Raw genomic sequence first — 19595 nt, 5'->3', positions numbered from 1 at the left:
TAATGTGAGGATATATCCGGGTTGCTGATGGATCACACCTCGTTACGATGATTGGCTCTGCCGGTCCTGGCCCATAGCCAATCGGGGGAAGTCTAGGGGCATGGCCCTGACTTAATGGGAAGGTGACATCTGTAAGTAGAGGATTGGTTCTGCTGGCTTGAGCCACAGCCAATGGGGGGACGAGTCAGGGGCGTGGTCACCGGAGCGTACGATGGAGTCTAGAAGATTCCATAGAGGTTAACCAGGATTGGTGGAAAGGTACCACGTGACCCGGGTATTAAAAAGGATGGAGACGAACAACACGTGGTCAGATCTGGTACGAACGGAGGGTGAGGCCACGCTGGAGCGGGGTCCAGGCTTGCCACGTGGCCGCGCATGTCTCTCTCTCTCCCTCTCACGCTGTCTGTCAGCAGCGTGAAGGAGTAAGATAGGAGTGTTGTGAACGAAAGACAAATAAAGACCGGATTCCAGAATTCGCTTCCACGACCTTTGTTACAAGAGCATCGGCTCTGGGCTCTCAGGGCCGCGCCGCTGGCTTGCCCTGGTCGGTCCTTATGTAATGCGAGCAAGGATTGAGGGGGGGCGGAGTCTGGGTCACGTGGGGAGTGGGTGGAGTTAGGGTCACGTGGGAGAGAGGATTTAGGGGGAGAACCGGAAGGGGAAAGGGGAGTTGAGAGGGAGTGAAACAGGAGGAGGCCACGCTGGGCAGGACGGAGAGAGTGGCGCGGTCGCCACGCGGTGGGAGACGTCGACACCGTCAGCCATCGGTGTCAGACACAGAGAGCTAGCGGCTGTGGGAGGCTAGCTGTATACGGGGCAGCAGTGAAGCTAGAGAGCGGAGCAGCGGTGTGGCTGCAAGGTGGAGCAGCAGGGAGACTGCATATCGGAGCAGTAGGGAGACTGCATATCGGAGCAGCCGAGTGGCTGTGGAGAGATCGTCGGGAGGGACGCGGGCCTGAGCGAGGACACCGTGGTAACGAGATTCTACGAACCCAATAAAGGACAACGGAGATCGACATCTAAGAGAGAGTCCTTTATTACACTTAGAAGGACAGCGAGCCAGGGGAGTCCCAGGGCCTATCCTGCTGGTTTTAGCTCTTTGCTGGTTAAGCTGCAATACTCGACCCCGAGCCCACCGGCTCCCCGCTTTATATAGCAACTCCCCCCCGAGGGGTGGGGCCGTGGGGGATCACAGCGCCGTTACAGCCCCCCAGGGCTAACCGTTGCGGACTTGGATGTAGGCACCCTTACGCGTGCGGGCGCAAACACCCCTTGTGTGTTTGTTGCCCTCCCGTAACACCCCTACAAATGTACAGGGGGTGAGAGTGGAATGTGCCGGCGCAAACATTGAATGCGGTCTTGATGTACAGTGCTTGTTCATTAGCGCACAACATCACTCTCACCCACTGTATGACGTCACCACTCAAGGCCTGCCATAGTGCACGTGATAGACTCAACATGTTTGCGAATGTGCCACTACACGTTGCTATGTGTGTGTCAGCCAACCCCTGGACACCCTTGCAAACGAGATTCTGCATTAGTCTCCAACTCCTTTTCAGAATGAGCAGAAATACCAGGTCATCAGCATACATAAGTTGGTTGACCAATAGGGGGCCATCCCTTGACCGCCCCCAGGCATTTCCCATTATATCTGTGCCAAATGGAAATTTCTGCGGTACAAGCATTGAAAGCATCTTGAGACGATGCTAAATAGTGTAGGGCCCAGAGGACATCCCTGTTCCACCCCAAGGTGAACACATAAATGGCTTTGATTCCCGGCCACGCAGCCTTACCCAGGCCTGCCCGCTATCATGAAGGTCCTTGCACTCACCCGCTTACACTCTCACACTCATTCACACACTCACTCTGCAGAACAGGGGGAAGAACATACAATCTTCACACAGGCCCTTCTCCCTGTGAGATTCAAGTGTTGCCACTGTGCCAGCCTGCTCCACGGTTCCGCACCTCCGATTAGCACGGTTGGCTACGTACGGTACGAAATGATTTAAACCTACGTACGTACATGACTGGAGAACAAGAATCATAACCTGTTTTATCTGGACTTGATTCCCTCTATGCAGTAGTGTTTGCTTATCAAGGGAGCCCAGGTAAAAGTCTACTTGAGGAAACTCTAGAAAGCAAGGCTTCTGCTTTATCTGAACAAATAGGTATTCGCAAACAAGTTCAGCTTTATATTTTGTTTAACCAGATGGTGAGAACTGAAGAGACCAGGATAGGCTCATTTGTAAGAGTGATGACCAGGGTCACCAAAATGAGAAAAGCAACACAAAGTACATCAATGAAGTAAACAAAACAAAACCCCACTCACACATAAAGAATCGAAAATATTGCAAACTTAACTCAATGTAAAATTTCAAGCTATATATGACATTTCTTGCAGCGCAAATCGGCTTGGTTTAGCCAATATAGTACAATCCATAATGTTTCGGTTAAGCCATGTAAATTATGTGGATAATTTGCATAGTTTCGAGCAAAACGTAGGGTCTGACGGATGTATGTGGCTGTGAGAAGTATTTTTGCAACCCACCGGTGTGGGACAATAACAACTGGTGCCACTTGTACACCATGTGACAATTTTTTTTTGGGTTAGATTGCGTAAATATAAATGTGTCGTGTGTTGGAAAGAAAAACCCACAATATTTCCAATTGTAAACATTTACAAACATTTACAAATGTTTACAAATGTTTACAATTGTAAATCGTAAATATGGCTTTACAATTGTAAATGTTATGGGATTACCGTACTCTCCAACACTAGTAACTAATGGGCATGTTTTGTTCACGTGACAAACCTTATTGATTGGCTGTCAGGTGGTCGCGGGTTTAACGACACATTTACGCTCACTAACCCCAAAAAAACCCTCCGTTGTGGATGATATTGGTCAAGAAAGCCGACTACTACTACGTGTTAAACTGAACAAATGTTATGTCTTGTGCAGCACAACGTTTACGCCGGAGGACAAGCTCTCCGTCATCCAGCGCACTTTTGAGCAGATCAACGAGGCGCTGCGCGGGGTGGTGCAGCCCGACTACGTGTGGTCCATGGACGACCTCTTCCCTGTCTTCCTGTTCGTGGTCCTGCGTGCCAGGTGCTGCCCTTCACCTCCTCATCTCACGCGCACAAAACGCATAACCTCAAAGCCCTCCCTTTCACTTGGAGTGAAATGTGCACGTTCTCAGCGGTGAGATCGTAAAGAAGTCAAGTAGTCGGTGTTCGCGGCCAGTGCTATGATTCGCAAAATAATTTGGGTTAGGCCACGATGTGGTGTGAACAGATTTGTGTTTGAGGTATATCAATTATAAGTCGTGTGATAATAACGAGCCCTGCCCACGCATTTTTTCTGGATTCAAGGCCAGGGTGGAGAGTGAGTGGGGTTGAGGCATGACGTCAGCTCAACACTGGCATGTGGGTGATGCCGTGCTGCACTTGCCTGCATTCCAGCTAGCTGGCTAGCCATCCAGATTTTTTTGTACACTACAGTCCTATTTATAAATTGTAACGTGTACAGTTGTTGCTCACTCTCAGATAGAGAGAGAGAGAGTGGGAAGGCACCCAGGGCTGGCACCAACAAATTGCCTCAGCTCTGTGGCCCTATATTGGGATGTTTGGTCAACTCCGCAAGTGAGTGTTTATACTTATGGGAGGAAAGCTGGAACAAGCCTTAAAACACCCATGCGTGCGAGGGGGGGCAACACTCAATCCTTGCACAGAGAGGATATTAATACACTCTCTATACCGTTCAGCCGTTTGTACCCTGGCAAGCCAGGAGATGAGGGCCTCGACCCACGGGTAAGGGTTGAGCATCACGAGTGGTGTGATCACGTGGCCACCGGTGCCTGGCTAAACGTTGCTGGGATTTGATTGCAATGGTTTGTGTCTGGCTGCCACTGGCCTGTGTAGGATCAGGAATCTGGGATCAGAGATCCAGCTGATCGAGGATTTGATGGACCCCTTCTTGCAGCACGGGGAACAAGGCCTCATGTTCACCACGCTCAAGGTACGAGTCCACCCCGTCACGACAATTGGCCATCTCCTGTATGAGCACTGCAGATGGCGCAACAAACACATCTTACAACAAACACAATTACAACAGTTGTACCTAGCCCTGGAGGGTGCCATGGTGGCGAGATGTTAACTACCTCGCCTGATATGCAGGAGGCCGTGGGTTTGATTCTGACCCTGGCGACTGTATATTTGGAGTTTGCACGTTCTTCCCGTGGTTGCATGGATTTTTCTCCGGGTCTTCCGGCTTTTCCCTTAACATTTAGAAACGTGCCCTTCGAGTATTTGGCTGCTATAAATTTCCACACAATAAGCCACTATGCTCAGCTATCATTTTTGGCCAGGTTTATGTTCAGTCTGCGTATGCATCTGACGTGTTACTGCGGACTGCGCTTTACCCTATATAATGTATTATAACGCGATTTTTCCATTACATTATGTTCTTCAGGAACGCAACTACAGCGTTATATGAGAACAAACTGTACACTCATGTATTTACTGATTAATTTTGAAAGGTCACTTTTAGGATAATAGCAACAAAATGTAAAAAGCAAATATACTTTAAACATTTATCAAAAGCTACACGTGTGAGTGTTTGCTGGAGTGAGTGTTTGCTGCAGTGATCGTTCGTCTCTCCTGCAGGCTTGCTACCACCAGATCCTCCGCGAGAAGCCGACTTGAGAATGCTCTGCTTGCTCGGCACACCGCCATGGAGTCCCAGGGGACCGGCCTTGTGTGAAACGCCGGTGAAGACGTGGGCACACGTAGTGGAGACGACGCCGGGAACAATACGGCAGGGCCCCAATGCAATGTTTCATGTTACAGAGTGGTCGTCGAGTATCATCAATAGAACTTAAAAAGGGCAGTTGTCCACTGTAGGTACTATTTTCTTAAATATATGTGTTGCTTTAATAAAGATGCGCGATCTAAGGGGTTGTTATACAGTGTTTGTACACAGAGCTTAAATGGTGATTTTGAAAGTTACCTTTTGTGAAGGAAATTGACAGGAACAAAGTAAATGGGATTATATGCCATGTCATATTACTGTCATGGATTTCCCTCGCTTAGAATCGTGATCAACACTGCCGAACATGGCTGTTCCCATTGAATGATCAGAAGCACCATTATGCAGAATATAAGTAACAATAAATACACAGATGTGCCCCCTTCACATATCTGTCCCCAGCACATTAAAAATATTAAATTGTGTTTATCACATCCCATCGGCCACATGGAAGGCTTTTTTTTAATTGACCGATTAAAAAATGTCGAATCTGAAACACAATTACGCGGTGTAACGCTGACCAGGAATCGTATGGCAGCGGTGAGGCTGCAACAGCAGCAGCAGTGAGTGGGGGGTGCGTGGCGACAAACCGGCCAGGTGCTTTCTGCAGCTCTGTGCCCACTGGGTCCTTTTGCTTCACATTGCACGTGGCCACTCACAGGACACGGAGTCAAAGCGGCAAGCGATGGGAGAAGCAGCGATCCACGTTGGAACCACTGGGCCTGCCTCCTCGTCCAGGCTTGACTCGGACGGTCCAAGAACTGGCATCTTGAAGTTGGCCAAACATCCCAATGTAGGACCACAGAGCTTGGGCATTTGATGTTAACATCGGTTCTGGCTGCCTTTCCTGCTATGCCTGTGGGTTTTCCCCCATACCCCTATCATTCTCTCTCTTTCTCGCTTCCTCAAAGAGGGGATAAACGAATATTGTTTACGTAACAAGTTACATTCAAAGCTTTTTTGACTGCAGGAATTACTCTGGTTCTTTCTGTAAAGTCACGTAGAAAATAAAATAATAAAATACGACGTTTCGGTTGCAACACAAGCAACCATCATCAGGTGAGAATGGATGATAAAATACAGACACGGGAACAGCATAGGCAGACATGCAGAGAGAGACACAAAGACACCAAGACAAACACAATGTTTGAGGTTTCCTCTGGAAAAGGTGGAGACCCTCACAGACACTTTTGTCGATAACGAGAAGTTGGTACGCACTAGCTTAGGGAACACTTTAATTTGGCTTTTAATAAAAAATATGTAAAGGATTGTATTAATTGTACAAGAGAAGTCTTGCACACTCGTGGAAAAATGGGAGCTGGAAATAAAATTATATTAGTGCCTTATTACCAGAACACAGCGTTCAGATTATGGAGATTGAATTAATTAATGTTTTAACAGCCGCTGGAAAGCTACAGTGGTTACTTTTCTTGCCACTGCGACAATGATAGGTTTAGGCATCTCCTCACCTCTGTTTTGTTGTGGCACCAGTTTGTGATTCAAGCATGCAGGAAAACACATGAGTTCAACAAGGCCATTGTACTGTTGCAGTTGCATAGTTAAGATGTTCACGTTCTTGGGTCATACGCAGCATCTTCAGCTGAATATCGCTCCCCAGTTTAGTTTGACGCATCAGCTCACAAGTCTCACCTGAACTCATATTGGATTGACCTGTACATTTTTGTCTGCTTATGACATTGCTAATAGATTTGCATAGACCAATATAAATAAGCATCTCCCACCACAAAATGTTTCAAAACTATTTTTCACACATCCAGTCACCCACATGACCTTCTGGAAGTACACATTTTCAACAGCATTGGATTAACACGCAAACGCTGGACCGGTATTCAACATTCAGTGTTTCATCAGCAGAGCTAGGTTTGCTGGAACCTATGCTGGGAAATGTCAGATGCTTCCAGGTAAAGTTTAATGTAAACCATACCATAAAATACTTGCCACAAACCGATCATGAGCGTCGTCACTTGCATTCTCCTTACGACACGAATTATTTTGTGGTACATGGACTAATACAAATTTAAGTTACAGTGGGGAGGTTTTTGTGAATTCCCAAATTCGTGAGAAATACGTTTCAATCTCCAAAGCGACTAGGTCGCCGACTTGATAGAGTTGTCCTTGGCAAATTGGATATTTAAACGTCAAACGGTCACGGTCATCTGAGGCGGATCGATAAACTTAGTAAGGGGAGGGAGCCGTCCCGACGTTTCAAAGTTTTAAAATAGGGCCTTACATTAACAACTAAACACCACATTTGTCTTTGTTAAGTGTCAATGAAAGTAAAATGGTCGGTGTCTCAACACGTGAGCCCTCGCCGTGCGTTGTTTACAAAGCCCAGGCACCCACTTCCCATCGCGTAGTTCTACACTGCAGAAATGTAAATGAAACTACTCTGAATATAAATTAACCTAAGTTATGTACAAGTATGGATCATGTTTTATTTCGCATTGTTGGTTTTAAGAATTGTACAGTTGTGTGCGGGAGGGGGGAATTCCGCTAAAATAAAATGTTTACAATAAAGACTGAAATGTGGACTGATAGGAATACGGGGCTCCATCGCAATTACTGTTAACAGGATATCACTGCGTTTTGTGGGTGTTACCAGTGATGCAATGTATATATCGTTTTTTTCACTTAAATGTCAATGAATACGTTAATTTATATTCTTACGATTGTTTATCCAGGAAAGTCTCGCCGAGTGTCAACTTTTTCAGGGTGGTGCCAAATGATTGAAGTCGGGGCCAACGCTGCTGCTATGGGTAATACCAATGGAACAATTTGCGGGTATTATTTTTTTCTTCAGAATTGGGATATTTGGCCACCGGTTACATAGCATGGGTTTTTTTTAAGCTTTGGCAGGAAAGCAGAGAGCCCCATGCTTAACCAGGGGGGAGAATGCAGATTCCACACAGGCTGCGTGAGTCAGGAGTCGAACCCTGGATGTGCCACCGTGCAGCTTCACGTCTGTAGTTACTCGACCTGTGGTTTGCACTGCCATGTCGGAAGTTGCCACTTATCGGAACCTCCAGGACAGTGAAGTAAACGTACCTAACCTCTTACAAGCATTACAATAACCGTAATTAATACACGTTAACATGCCTATGTCGTTTAAGATAAATATGCATAAATGGGGGGGGGGGGGATTGTCCACGTGAAATGTGTCAGGCCCAGCTTATCTGTGATTGGTCTCCCCTTTCTGTGACCTCTTTCAAATCAATAAAATGTTAACGTGAAATACAGCAGTTACAGCGCAATGTGTGAGCAGTTGGTGGTGTGAGTTTATTATGATTTACGTTTTGGAGAGCAACTCTGCTCTGGCGAAAGTTGTTAGGATGAATATTGGCACATACCAATATCCAAACCTGGATACATTTGTCAGCCTAAGTCTATAAACACTGAACACTACGGTATACAATACTGGGACCATACTGATGTGGTGGTCATGATTGACACACACGCGCCACAACCAGGGGGAGGGGTAGAAACTGGTCCGGACCGGTCAGGCCAACGACGGTTGGAACCCCTCTGAGGGGAGTGGGCTGGCGGAAGCTACGATCCCCCAGAACACCGCCCCTCAGGGAGAAAGAGTATATAAGGCGGGTCCCTGAGAGCACGAGTCAGTCCGTCTAAAGCCGATGCCAGAAGCCGCCTGGAGAAAAAGACCCTGGACCCCAAGCCGCCGACGTCCTTCTAAGGGCCGGGGCTCAGTGCGGTGCCAGTGGTCGAGAGGTTAGGACCCTGAGGTTCCCTCGGCCTGATGTCCTTCTAAGGGCCAGGTCCGGACGGGCCAGTGGTCAGGGACCCACCGGGCCAGCGGTGGGTCAGCCTCCCCTAGGTCTAGCCAGCCGGAGGACTAGAGTAGACAGAGTTGTAGGTACCTAGCCCAGAGGCTGTACCTCCCCAGGTTGTGGGTGAAAGGGGCCATTACCCCTTTGTGTTAGGGTTTAGGGCCGTAGGAACGACGAGGACGTGTCTGCAGGAGGTGTCTCATGGCGCATCAGCAGCCCATCCCTTAGCATGACAGGCACCACACGCCCCGGATCGACCCCCCCCCCATCAGATCGAGCGGCACGGCGATGCATCACAAGCACGTCTTCAACCTGAAGGCGATCCCATTCGGCCAGATCAAGGTGCAAAACCCCATCGCATTTTGCACCGCCGGCACCGACCCGAGGCCGAAAGGCAAGCACAATCAGTGCAATCGAGACAAGGCATCCGCGATGGAATGCTGGGTTCCTTTCCTGTACACAACTAGAAAGGAGAAATCCTGAAGGATTTCTAGCCACCTTGATAACTGGCCGGATGGCTGGTCGATGCGGAGGGCATATTGCAATGCCGCATGGTCCGAACGCACTGTAAACTCTCTATCGTACAGATACGGCCGGTACATGCGTACAAATAACACGATGGCAAGCAGTTCACGGCGCGTTACACAGTAGCGTTGTTCGGTCGGCGAGAGGACTCTACTGCCATACGTGATAATGCGCTCAACCCCGTCAACAACCTGTGACAGGACAGCACCGATACCAGTATCGCTCGCATCCGTATCAAGGATGAAAGGAATAGAAAAATTGGGATAGCGGAGAGGAGGCGCGTCGACCAGAGCCTTCCGAAGTGCCTGGAACGAGTCCTCCTCAGTGTCACCCCAATGGGATTTCTGGGCCTTCGCTGTCAAGGCGTGGAGCGGTTTGGCAACGGAGGAAAATTTTGCGACAAAGCGGTGGTAATATGAAGCAAAACCAATGAAACTTCGCACCTCGCGCACCGATGTAGGGGTAGGCCATGTCCCGACACACTTAGTTTTTTCGGAATCCGTAGAAATGCCGGATTAGCTAATGATATGGCCGAGATAACGTACCGATTTTCGCAGGAGATGGCATTTTCGCAGTTTGAACTTCAGATTGGCAGCCCGCATTTTGCCAAACACAGCACGCAACCGTTTGAGGTGGTCATCGAAGGTGCGGCTGAAGATGATGACGTCATCTAGGTAGATCAGACAGGAGTCCCACTGCAACCCAGCCAAAACGAGTTCCATCAACCTCTGGAATGTTGCTGGTGCAGAATCGAGGCCCACCGGGAGCTGATTGAACTCAAACAGACCCTGCGGCGTGCGGAAAGCCGTTTTGGGTCGAGACACCTCGTCCAATGGCAACTGCCAGAATCCCGACAGGAGGTCAAGTGTGGAGAAGTACCTAGCGCCGGCCAAGGAGTCAAGCGAGTCGTCCATCCTTGGCAATGGGTACGTATCAGCGACAGAGACCTTATTCAGCTTATGGAAATCGACGCAGAAGCGCAAGCTTCCGTCGTGTTTTTTAACGATAACTATGGGCGCACCCCATGGGCTAGTGGATGGTGAAATAATGTCGGCCGCCAGAATGTTATCAACAGCCAGCCGAACGTGGTCCTTCTCCGCAGAACTAAGCCTATAGGGGTTCTGACGTATGGGGGAGGCATCACCCGTGTCAATGCGGTGACTGAGCAGAGTCGTGCGGCCGAGGTCGAATTTGCCGTAACTAAAAACGTCCGAAAATTCCAGGATAAGGGAACGCAATTTCTGGCGCTGTGGTTCTGAGAGCTCAGTCGATTCCGACCACAGGGAGTCAATCTATCGGACATCTGGTCTGGAACGTGGTGTCGGACTAGGCCTAGCCTCAACGCCACCGACAATACCCCGAAGCGACCGCGACGCATGGGCCAGAACTGTGCCCTGGGGCACAACAGAAGTCGTTAACCCAGCGTTAAGGACCTGTAAAAACGGTTCCCTGTCCGCAGCCACCAGCGTCTGCGCTCCCACAGGCTCCGAGCCATGCACCGCCGTATTAGACGGCCCCAACAGTATCCCGGCTGAGGTCACAGGCGGGTCTAGAGGCTTACGGTACCGGAGTGGCACTAACATCTGCGCGCCCGGCGGAATCCGAACCGTCACAGCTGAGAGTGCCTGCACCGTAGTATTAACCGAGCATAACCGGGTGGCGGGGGGAAGAAAAGCCAACCAGCGACCCGAGGGCAGCTCAATGCAACCCTGGTCAATGAATATCTTGATCGGCATTTTGGCCAGAAAATCAGTGCCCATCAAGCATGGAACGGCCAGGGATGAGGAGACAAGAATCGGCCCTGACAATTTAATATCCCACATGGTAATATGCGCGTGAATTTGGCCGATTATACCGAGCGAACCCCCGTTAGTCGCAACACACGAAACTTCGAAGGGGCGCAGAGAACGACAACTAACCGGTAGGATATTAAAAATAAGTTCGGAAATAATCGTAACGGACGCACCCGTGTCAATAAGCGTTTATACATTTGTTGAGGAATAGAGTGCAGACGTCAGGTCACACTCGCCTCTGGGGAAATGCCGTCAAGGAAAAGTGACGTCATGCCACCCGGGGTATTTGAGGGGAGACCCGTGACGTAGACGGGGTCTTCGCGGTGAGCCAGAAGAGTGAGTGTTAGGGGAGTAGGGGGCTCCGGGATAGAGGGTTGAGAGCCAGGCTAAAGGGCTGCTTTACCCGGCCGGCCGAGTTGGATGAACCCTCGGTCAGTGCTGTGGGAAGAGCCCGATAGCCTGGTAGGGTGTAGGGAACTCCCAGTACCCTTCCCCTGGGGAGATTCGTTAATAACTCTGTGTTAACCCCTTCCCCGGAGTTAGGCGCAAGCCCTTAAATAAAGAGTTGGTGTCAGCCCCTACACGACTGGCTTCAGCGTCCTTCTTACCACACAACACATTTATACATCTACCTCATTTATACATCTAGGCTCTCTCCTGCTCTTCCTCCGCCGCGACAGCTGTGCGATGCTTCCTCTGCCCCTGAGGACGCTCCAAGGAGGGTTTTGTTGCCCAGAGGAGAGGGCGACCCGAGTCCTACCCCTCAAATTTCTCGAAGACTCACTTGGTGAGGGAGAGAAAAAAAAATCGCCTGCGTTTTTTTGTTGCTTCAAACGACAGACGACGCAAATGGTCTCCCACTAACTGAAACCTAACCTTGAAGGAGCCGAGTATTGTGCAGGATGAACGAGACCCCTCCCCTGACGGCCCCGGTCGGGGTTCGCTGCTCCCCGAGTGATGGAGTGGCTCCTCCTCCATTAGACCGCAGTCCGTCCACAAAGCGCGGCTGCCACGGAGCTCGCTCGCACACCCATTCGGGACCACGTCTCGCCCTGTGCTCACGTTCCCTGCATTGACTTCCAGTTCAAATCCGCATTGAATTTATTAAGAGTTCTGCTGATGTTTCAATCTTTAAACGGGGCCTGATCCACCATACATCCAGTTGTCTATTCAGCCACACTCACCACTATACAGCCACACCACTATCCAGCCACGCACCCTCTAAGTTGATTCAGCCACGCACTCCACCGAGATCTCTGAGATCCATTGATCGTGCCCTTCTCTGCGTAACCCCGCTCCACATTTCAGACCTGGGGTGACCATCAGGGCTTTGGTTTGCATGGCACTCAGGCTCTGGAATTCCCTGCCCTTGGAGGTCAGGTACATGCAGTCGATGGTGACCCGCCTACTTATAATGGCCTCTCTCTTGTTGTCTTTCTTGTCTCGCTAGTGGTTCCCTTCCCGGTTACTCCCCACTTGTTTTTCTACATTATATGCATGGCCCTCCGAGATCTATTGCTTAAGGGAGCCTTATAAATCTAAGTCAGTGGTTCGAGATGCCCTTTCTGGTGGTGTGAGACATGCCAGATTTTTTTTAATGAGGTAAATAATCGAAACAAATTAAGCACGAGCTCGTAAAACATTGTTTCATCAAACCTATGTATTAACATATATTTTTAAACTATTGAGAACCAAAGGGGTGTAAGGCTGCAGTAAAGGTTAAGAACCACTGTTCTAGGTTATTATACCACACCTGAGCTTGGTCTTTAAATCCAAACCTATTTTCCAACCCCAGCCACTACTTACCTACAGTTTATTTTGGTGGAAATTCCACATACGGTGGGGAGTGAATTAGTGGTTGCGGTACTCATTTGATCAATCCCAGAGTAAAACCCCCAACCAGAATTTAAACTAATAAAATTGGTGCTCTGAAATGCAGTCGACTAAAATAATTTGTGAACAAGGTCAGTGGTTCATATCCTATTAGGTTAGCCGCGTATGTTTGGATGCATGGAATTTATGGTCGCAACGATGACGAGATATTAACTACCTTTGCTGGTATGCAGGTCGTTGGTTCGATCCCTGTATATTTGGAGTTTGCATGTTCTCCCCGTGGTAGGGTGGATTTTTCTCCGTGTCCTCCGGTTTTTCTATCCGCATTTATAAACATGCGTTTTTGAGTATTTGGCTGCCATACAGTTCCACTTCGCTGAGTTATCATTTGCAGCCAGGTCGCTTATGAAAAAGAGCTTTTCAGCTGTCACAAGATTAAATTATTTAGTGATTTGCAACATGTGCAAAAGAACAATTTTAAAATAATAGTTATTTTTTCCTTTGAAAACACGTAGTGTCACATTGATGGAACTCAGTCGTAAACATTAATGCTCTGCTTTTATTATTCACGGTAATTGCATTCCATTAAATTACAGAGATTATATAACACTTCTGCTCACGTGTTAAGTCAGGGGGTTGCGTGCTTATATTCACGGTAATTGCAATCCATTAAATTATAGAGATTATATAACACTTCTGCTCACGTGTTAAGCCAGAGGGTTGCGTGTGAATCGAATGCCTCGAGTGGGAATCTCGAGTTGGTAGATGCTAGCCCGTTGCATAACTTGGTGCATCCACAGAAGGTAGCGGGAGACCCGCGTGTAGACGCCATATTTTCCTTTGCGGGCGCAACCTTCGCCCCAGCTTATGATCCCTGTTGCAAACCACGTGTCCTTGAAGATGGTGACATGTGGTCCACCGCTGTCGTGCTGGCACGCGTCCTTGGTGCCGTCGGAATAACCGGCACAGAACATGTTTTTCGTCACCAAACTACTGCTGGACTCTTTGCATCGCAGCGTATCGACGAAGGGGACCTCCGCTATCTGCAACACCGTTGCCTGTGCACAAGCAATACCACGACCCACACGGCAATGTTAATGAATTTTCTATACTATATCAGCATCGAGACTGAGATCATCACTTATTAACACCTAACTCTGGATGTACACAACCCTGTGCTGACATCACCAATTATAACTAAACGCACAGTTACAGGAAGATAAGTGCATGGCAATTCGCATCGTAACGATTTCTCATATTTTTTTAAACCATCTCTTTGTTGGGTCTGTTTCTGGCACTTGTTGACTCTAGAGGAGGCACGTTATCTGTGATGGGAGCAAACCAAATTCACAGATAGCAAAGTATTCCATTATCTGTGGAAAACAACACTTATCCACAAACTTATATCCACGGTAAACATGACAATCACCATTGTCAATATTATCACCTTTGTATTTCTGTATCACCTATCACTGTGTAACAAAACAAATGCTGTTCCTGGGTAGTAAGTGTTATTTCCTAATTGCTTATGCCTCAAAAGTACAGAAAATTGCTATTATTCCCCACAAATTTTGCTTTTGTGACCAGGACACAAAAGTAAAGTTAATAATTCACTCCATTAATAACACTTGTAACAAATGTTTGTATTGTTCATGGGTAGTAAGTGTTATTTCCTAATTGCTTATGCCTCAAAAGTACAGACAATGGCTATTATTCCCCACAAACTTTGCTTTTGTGACCAGGACAGTGATATTTTGAAATGTACCTATTTTCAATGAGAAAACGTGTGCATTTGTGTCATTCCTTCACATAAAGTCCCGGTCACAAAAGCAAAGTTTGTGAGGAATAATAGCCATTTTTTATACTTTTGTAGGGGTGTTAGAGAGAGAGCCCGTTATGCATGGCAGCTTATGGCAAACAAACACAGTGGGCGGGGCTACGTGAGTGCACGGGGAGGTGCTCTCTACGACGTCCGCGCCAGGCACCCCGGGGGGCGGGGGGGCCCACCCCTCAGCGGGGGGTTGGGTATAAAAGGGGATGTATCGGAGGGCTCGGGGTTCTTGTTAAGCTAACCAGTGAAGACTGAAGACGTCTTAGCTAGAGCCCTGGACTCCCCTGGTTCGCCGTCCTTATCAGGGCCGAACAGGACCGAGCCAGCGGCGTGGTCCCGAGATCCAGAGCCGGTGCTCTTGTCAGCGCTGGTCTGGGACTCAGGGTACCGGGCCCGACTTACCAGTGTCGGGCCAGATAGCCTCCCCTAGCCCGTTAGAGGAGGACTAGGAGGCAGGCTAGGAAGTAGCTAGCGCGTGTATCCCCAGCTAGCCGGGTGAGGGGGCCGACACCCCCTCTAGTGTTGTATGCCACAACCGTGCTGTGTGAATAAACCAGTGTGCCTCCAACTCCGGCGTCCAAGAGTCGTGAACTCTATTACATCTGGTGTCAGAAGTAAAGATCTACGAACATGGACACGCGCCGGACAGCTCGAGTCAGGGTACCGGAGGGGGAGGACACCGTTGCAGTCGGGGAGCCCGGGACGGCTGAAGAAAACACGGAGCAGTCGGGGTCGGATGCGTCCACACCGCAGCAACAGGAGAATGGAGAGCCATCGACAGAGGGGCTGAGGCAGGCGCACGCTAAGCTGGCGGAGCTACTGTACGCCGCTGCCACCATGCTGGACCAGATCACACAGCTGGGGGCTGCTGGACCGCCACAGGGCGACGGCAGCCGGCAACCACAGCGCCTTCCCGCCATTTCGACGGAGCACCACTTTGAAAATCCCGCCATCGCCGCAGCTGCTGTTGAGGGCATGGCCGGGTTGAGCATCGAGTCCAACGGCGGGCATACAATACCTGCCGCGTCATCACCAACGGACGGCACGTCACCACGGGTGCGACCGGCGATGCCATCGGTTGTTCGAGCCGCAGCACAGCCGGGTGGGGGAGACGGAGTTGCGGCACAGCCGGGTGGGGGAGACGGAGTCACGGCACAGCCGGGTGGGGGAGACAGAGTCGCGGCACAGCCGGGTGGGGGAGACGGGGAAGTGCGACCTTCCGCGGCAGCCGCTGCGTTACATCAGCGGCTACCTCCAGTCAAAGAATTTGTGGGCGAGGAAAGCGACTGGGGCGGCTTCCAGCGGCGCTTCCTCGCTCACCAGGAAATGGCGCAGTGGACGGACGCCGAGGCTCTCCGCGCACTGCCGGCACTCTTCGACAGCGACGCCCTTGCCACTCTAACATCGGCACCGAAGGAGAGGCGCTCTACGCTGCAGACGGCGATGCAGCTGCTGGCTGCGGTCTACGGTCCGCCGTCGGACTGTCGCCAACTCTTTTACGATCGCCAGCGGGGGGCAAAGAAGTCGCCCCTGGCGTACCGCACAAGCCTCCTGGCACTGGCGAAGGCGGCCTTTCCACGGATGGACATCGAAGGTGTCGTCGCCATGGTCACGGAAAAGATACTCCTGCTGGCGGACGACTTGGATATCGTCATTGTCGCACAAGACGACGCGGAGATGTGCTCCCTCCAAGTGGCACGACTCCTCCACGCAAACCTGCTCGCGCAACGGCGGAAGAGATTTGCGCCATCGACCATCAACGGCAGCAGGGAGCGGGAGTACGGGCGGACCGGGGCGGTTCGGGCCATCTCGACCATCCATCGTCTTCGCCAGCGCTCCCGCGCTGTTACAACTGCGGCATCCGGGGCCATGTCGCCTCGGGGTGCCGCTCTCCTCGGCAGCGGGGGACGACACCTCGACGGGACGCCGGCCCTCTTCCAGAGCTCCGTCATCATAACCCGGCGAGTCGCGGCACCCCTCATGTTTGGCCCACGCACACGCCCGTCACACACTCAAACACCGCAGCGAATGGGGGGTCGATATCGCGCACCATCGCACCAACACGCACCACTCTGGGTACTCATATCGAACCCAGCCAGTGGTCCGTGTTGGCCCATCGTGTTGTAGCCGCATCATCGGGGTCGTCTGCCGTTGTGGGGCACATCGACGGGGTTGAGGTGCGCATCCTGGTCGATACGGGAGCATCGGCGACCATTATTTCGGAATTGATTTACAATATTCTCCCTGTCCAGAGCCGTCCTGTGATGCCCGTTAATGTGCCATTCTATGCTGCTAATGGGGGCTCACTTGGCATCATTGGACAAATTCGAGCCAAAATTTGTATCGGGGATATTAAATTGTCTGGGCCGATTTTTGTTTCCTCCTCGCTGGCGGTTCCGTGCCTGCTGGGGACGGACTTCCTGGCCAAAATGCCGATTAGGATATTAATCGACCAGGGATGCATTGAGCTCCCATCGGGCCGACGCATGGCGTTTCTGCCATCCCCCGTTACGAGTCGGACGGCGTTCGCAACGGTGCCGGCGTTCGTAGATAGAACGGTGCGCGTTCCTCCGGGGGCACAAATGTTGATTTCTTTGAAACTTCGGCGGCCCTTCGCTAAGGGCATTGGGGCCCAGGGGGTTCTGCTGGGGCCGTCTAGGGCCAGGGTTAGTGGACCTCATTTACTTCCAGCCCAGACCATAGTAAGAGGGGACGGAGACCCCTTCATCGCGGTCCTCAATGTGGGCTCGCAGACGGTGGTGGTCCCACAGGGGACCGTGCTTGCTCACGCAACGCCGGTGCCCTGTGAGGAACCCGTCGCGAATCACGTGAGCACTGTCCCTGCGCCGCGACCACATTTGGACAGCGATGAAGGGTGGCTCGAGGCGCTTTGTGCGGGATCGACGGACCTGTCAAATTCAGAGCGTCAACAGCTTAAAACACCACTGCGGGAATTTTCCGACGTTTTCAGTCGGGACAAATACGATTTGGGCTGCACTCATTTGCTGCGTCACCATTATTGATACGGGTGACAGCGCGCCAATATGCCAGAATCCTTTTCGGTTAAGTCCCGCCGAAAAGGACCATGTCAAATCGGCTATTGATGACATGTTAGCCGCCGACATCATTTCTCCTTCCACCAGCCCTTGGGGAGCGCCGATCGTCCTAGTTAAGAAACAGGACGGCTCGTTGCGGTTTTGCGTTGATTTTCGGCGCCTTAACAAAATTTCGGTGGCCGACGCATACCCGCTCCCACGGATGGACGAATCGCTTGACGCCTTGGCGGGAGCGCGATTCTTCTCCACATTGGATTTACTTTCGGGATTCTGGCAGCTTCCTCTGGACGATGATTCAAAGCCTAAAACTGCTTTCCGTACACCGCACGGCCTGTTCCAATTCAACCGGTTGCCGATGGGACTCCACTCAGCGCCGGCAACTTTCCAGCGTTTGATGGAATTAGTTTTGGCTGGATTGCAATGGGACTCGTGCTTGATTTATTTGGATGACGTTATCGTCTTTAGTAAAACATTTGACGAACATCTCCAGAGGTTGCGGGCGGTTTTCCAAAAGATGCGGGCTGCTAATTTGAAATTCAAACCCCAAAAATGTCATCTGTTACGCGAATCGGTGCGTTATTTGGGACACATCGTGGGACGCTCAGGTATTGCTACCGATCCCGCCAAAACGCAGTGCGTCAGCTCCTGGCCGACTCCCACCTCGGTGGGAGAGGTCAGGAGTTTAATTGGCTTCGCGTCCTATTACCGACGGTTTGTCGCGGATTTTGCGACGATTGCGAAACCCCTACACGCTTTAACGTCAAAAGGGGTTCGGTTCCACTGGGGACAGGAGGAGGAGGCTGCTTTCCGCTCCCTTCGGAACGCTCTGGTGAAAGCTCCTCCCTTGGTTTACCCCGATTTTTCTAAGCACTTTTTGCTTGACACCGATGCGAGCAACACGGGTATTGGGGGCGTGCTTTCCCAGGTGGTTGACGGCGTGGAACGGGTGGTCGCGTACGGTAGTCGGGTGTTGTCTCCTGCGGAGCAAAGATATTGTGTCACCCGTCGGGAACTGTTGGCAATTGTCTATTTCATCCAACAGTATCGCCCATATCTGTACGGTCGGCATTTCACCGTCCGCACAGATCATGCGGCACTACAGTACGCCCTGCGAGTTCAACAACCATCGGGACAATTGTCTCGATGGTTGGAGATTCTCCAGGACTTTGATTTTGAAACCACCTACTGTAAGGGCGTTCGCCACACCAATGCGGACGCTCTGTCGCGCATGCCAACCACCTCCGAATGTGCATGCCTCCTGGGGTCTGGACGTTGCAGGCCTCCGGGGGACATATCGGTTCCGGTCTTGGCGGCCGCCGACGACGACGAAACATTGATTACTAATTCGATCGCACAACAGGGAAAAGATTCCCTGTTGGGGTTGCCCGTCACTGAATGGGGGCGCCTTCAGATGGAGGATACCTCCCTCCTCGGGTGGCGTCGTCGCGTCGGGGGTGCTGCGCGGGGGAGGGGTGATGCCGACGCATGGGAGATGGTGCAAGGTCTGCTGATGCATTGGGACGGGAAATCCCATCGACACCGGCTGGTGGTCCCTTCTGGGTTGCGGGGCAAGGTGGTGTGGGCCGCTCACGAGCGCCTCCTACACCTGGGGATCCAACTTGATTTTTTTTGGCCAGGCATGACGAGGGATGTCGGGGATTTATTGGGGTCATGCCCTCGGTGCGCGCAACGAAAACCGCCGGCACGGGAGTCTAACCCACCCTTGCAATCAATCAAAGTGTCCAGAATAAATGAGCTTGTCGCGCTGGATATTTTGGGCCCATTCCCCGCCACCCCCAGGGGCAATAGATATTTGTTGACTGGTGTGGAGTATTTTACGCGCTGGCCTATGGCCTGGCCCCTTGCCAATCAGTCGGCAGCAGCCATCGTGGAGGCCTTTGTTCAGGGATATGTCCTGGACAAAGGTGCTCCGGAGCGGCTGC

The 19595-nt window shown here is 50.9% G+C and overlaps 2 protein-coding genes across 7 annotated transcripts in view; one reads left to right on the top strand and one right to left on the bottom strand.

Annotated features, from left to right (window-relative positions):
- Positions 1-8061, top strand: part of ALS2 (alsin Rho guanine nucleotide exchange factor ALS2) — a 90591-nt gene extending 82530 nt beyond the window's left edge. For all 4 annotated transcript variants that reach the window (XM_078603682.1, XM_078603680.1, XM_078603679.1 and 1 more), the window contains 3 exons: positions 2961-3110; positions 3923-4019; positions 4667-8061. In XM_078603682.1, coding sequence (XP_078459808.1) covers positions 2961-3110; positions 3923-4019; positions 4667-4705 — 286 coding nt within the window. In that variant the 3' untranslated portion in view covers positions 4706-8061. The remainder of the gene's footprint in view (positions 1-2960; positions 3111-3922; positions 4020-4666) is intronic.
- Positions 8062-13310: 5249 nt separating this feature from the next.
- Positions 13311-19595, bottom strand: part of LOC144724493 (coagulation factor X-like) — a 56672-nt gene continuing 50387 nt past the window's right edge. For all 3 annotated transcript variants that reach the window (XM_078603676.1, XM_078603677.1, XM_078603675.1), the window contains one exon: positions 13311-13823. In XM_078603676.1, the coding sequence (XP_078459802.1) occupies positions 13473-13823 (351 nt within the window). In that variant the 3' untranslated portion in view covers positions 13311-13472. The remainder of the gene's footprint in view (positions 13824-19595) is intronic.

Source organism: Lampetra planeri, chromosome 21 (genome assembly GCF_965212315.1).
Source record: "Lampetra planeri chromosome 21, kcLamPlan1.2.h2, whole genome shotgun sequence".
NCBI lineage: Eukaryota > Metazoa > Chordata > Hyperoartia > Petromyzontiformes > Petromyzontidae > Lampetra > Lampetra planeri.
The sequence above is the reverse complement of the archived record's forward strand: the minus strand, read 5'-3'. Positions and strand labels throughout refer to the sequence as shown.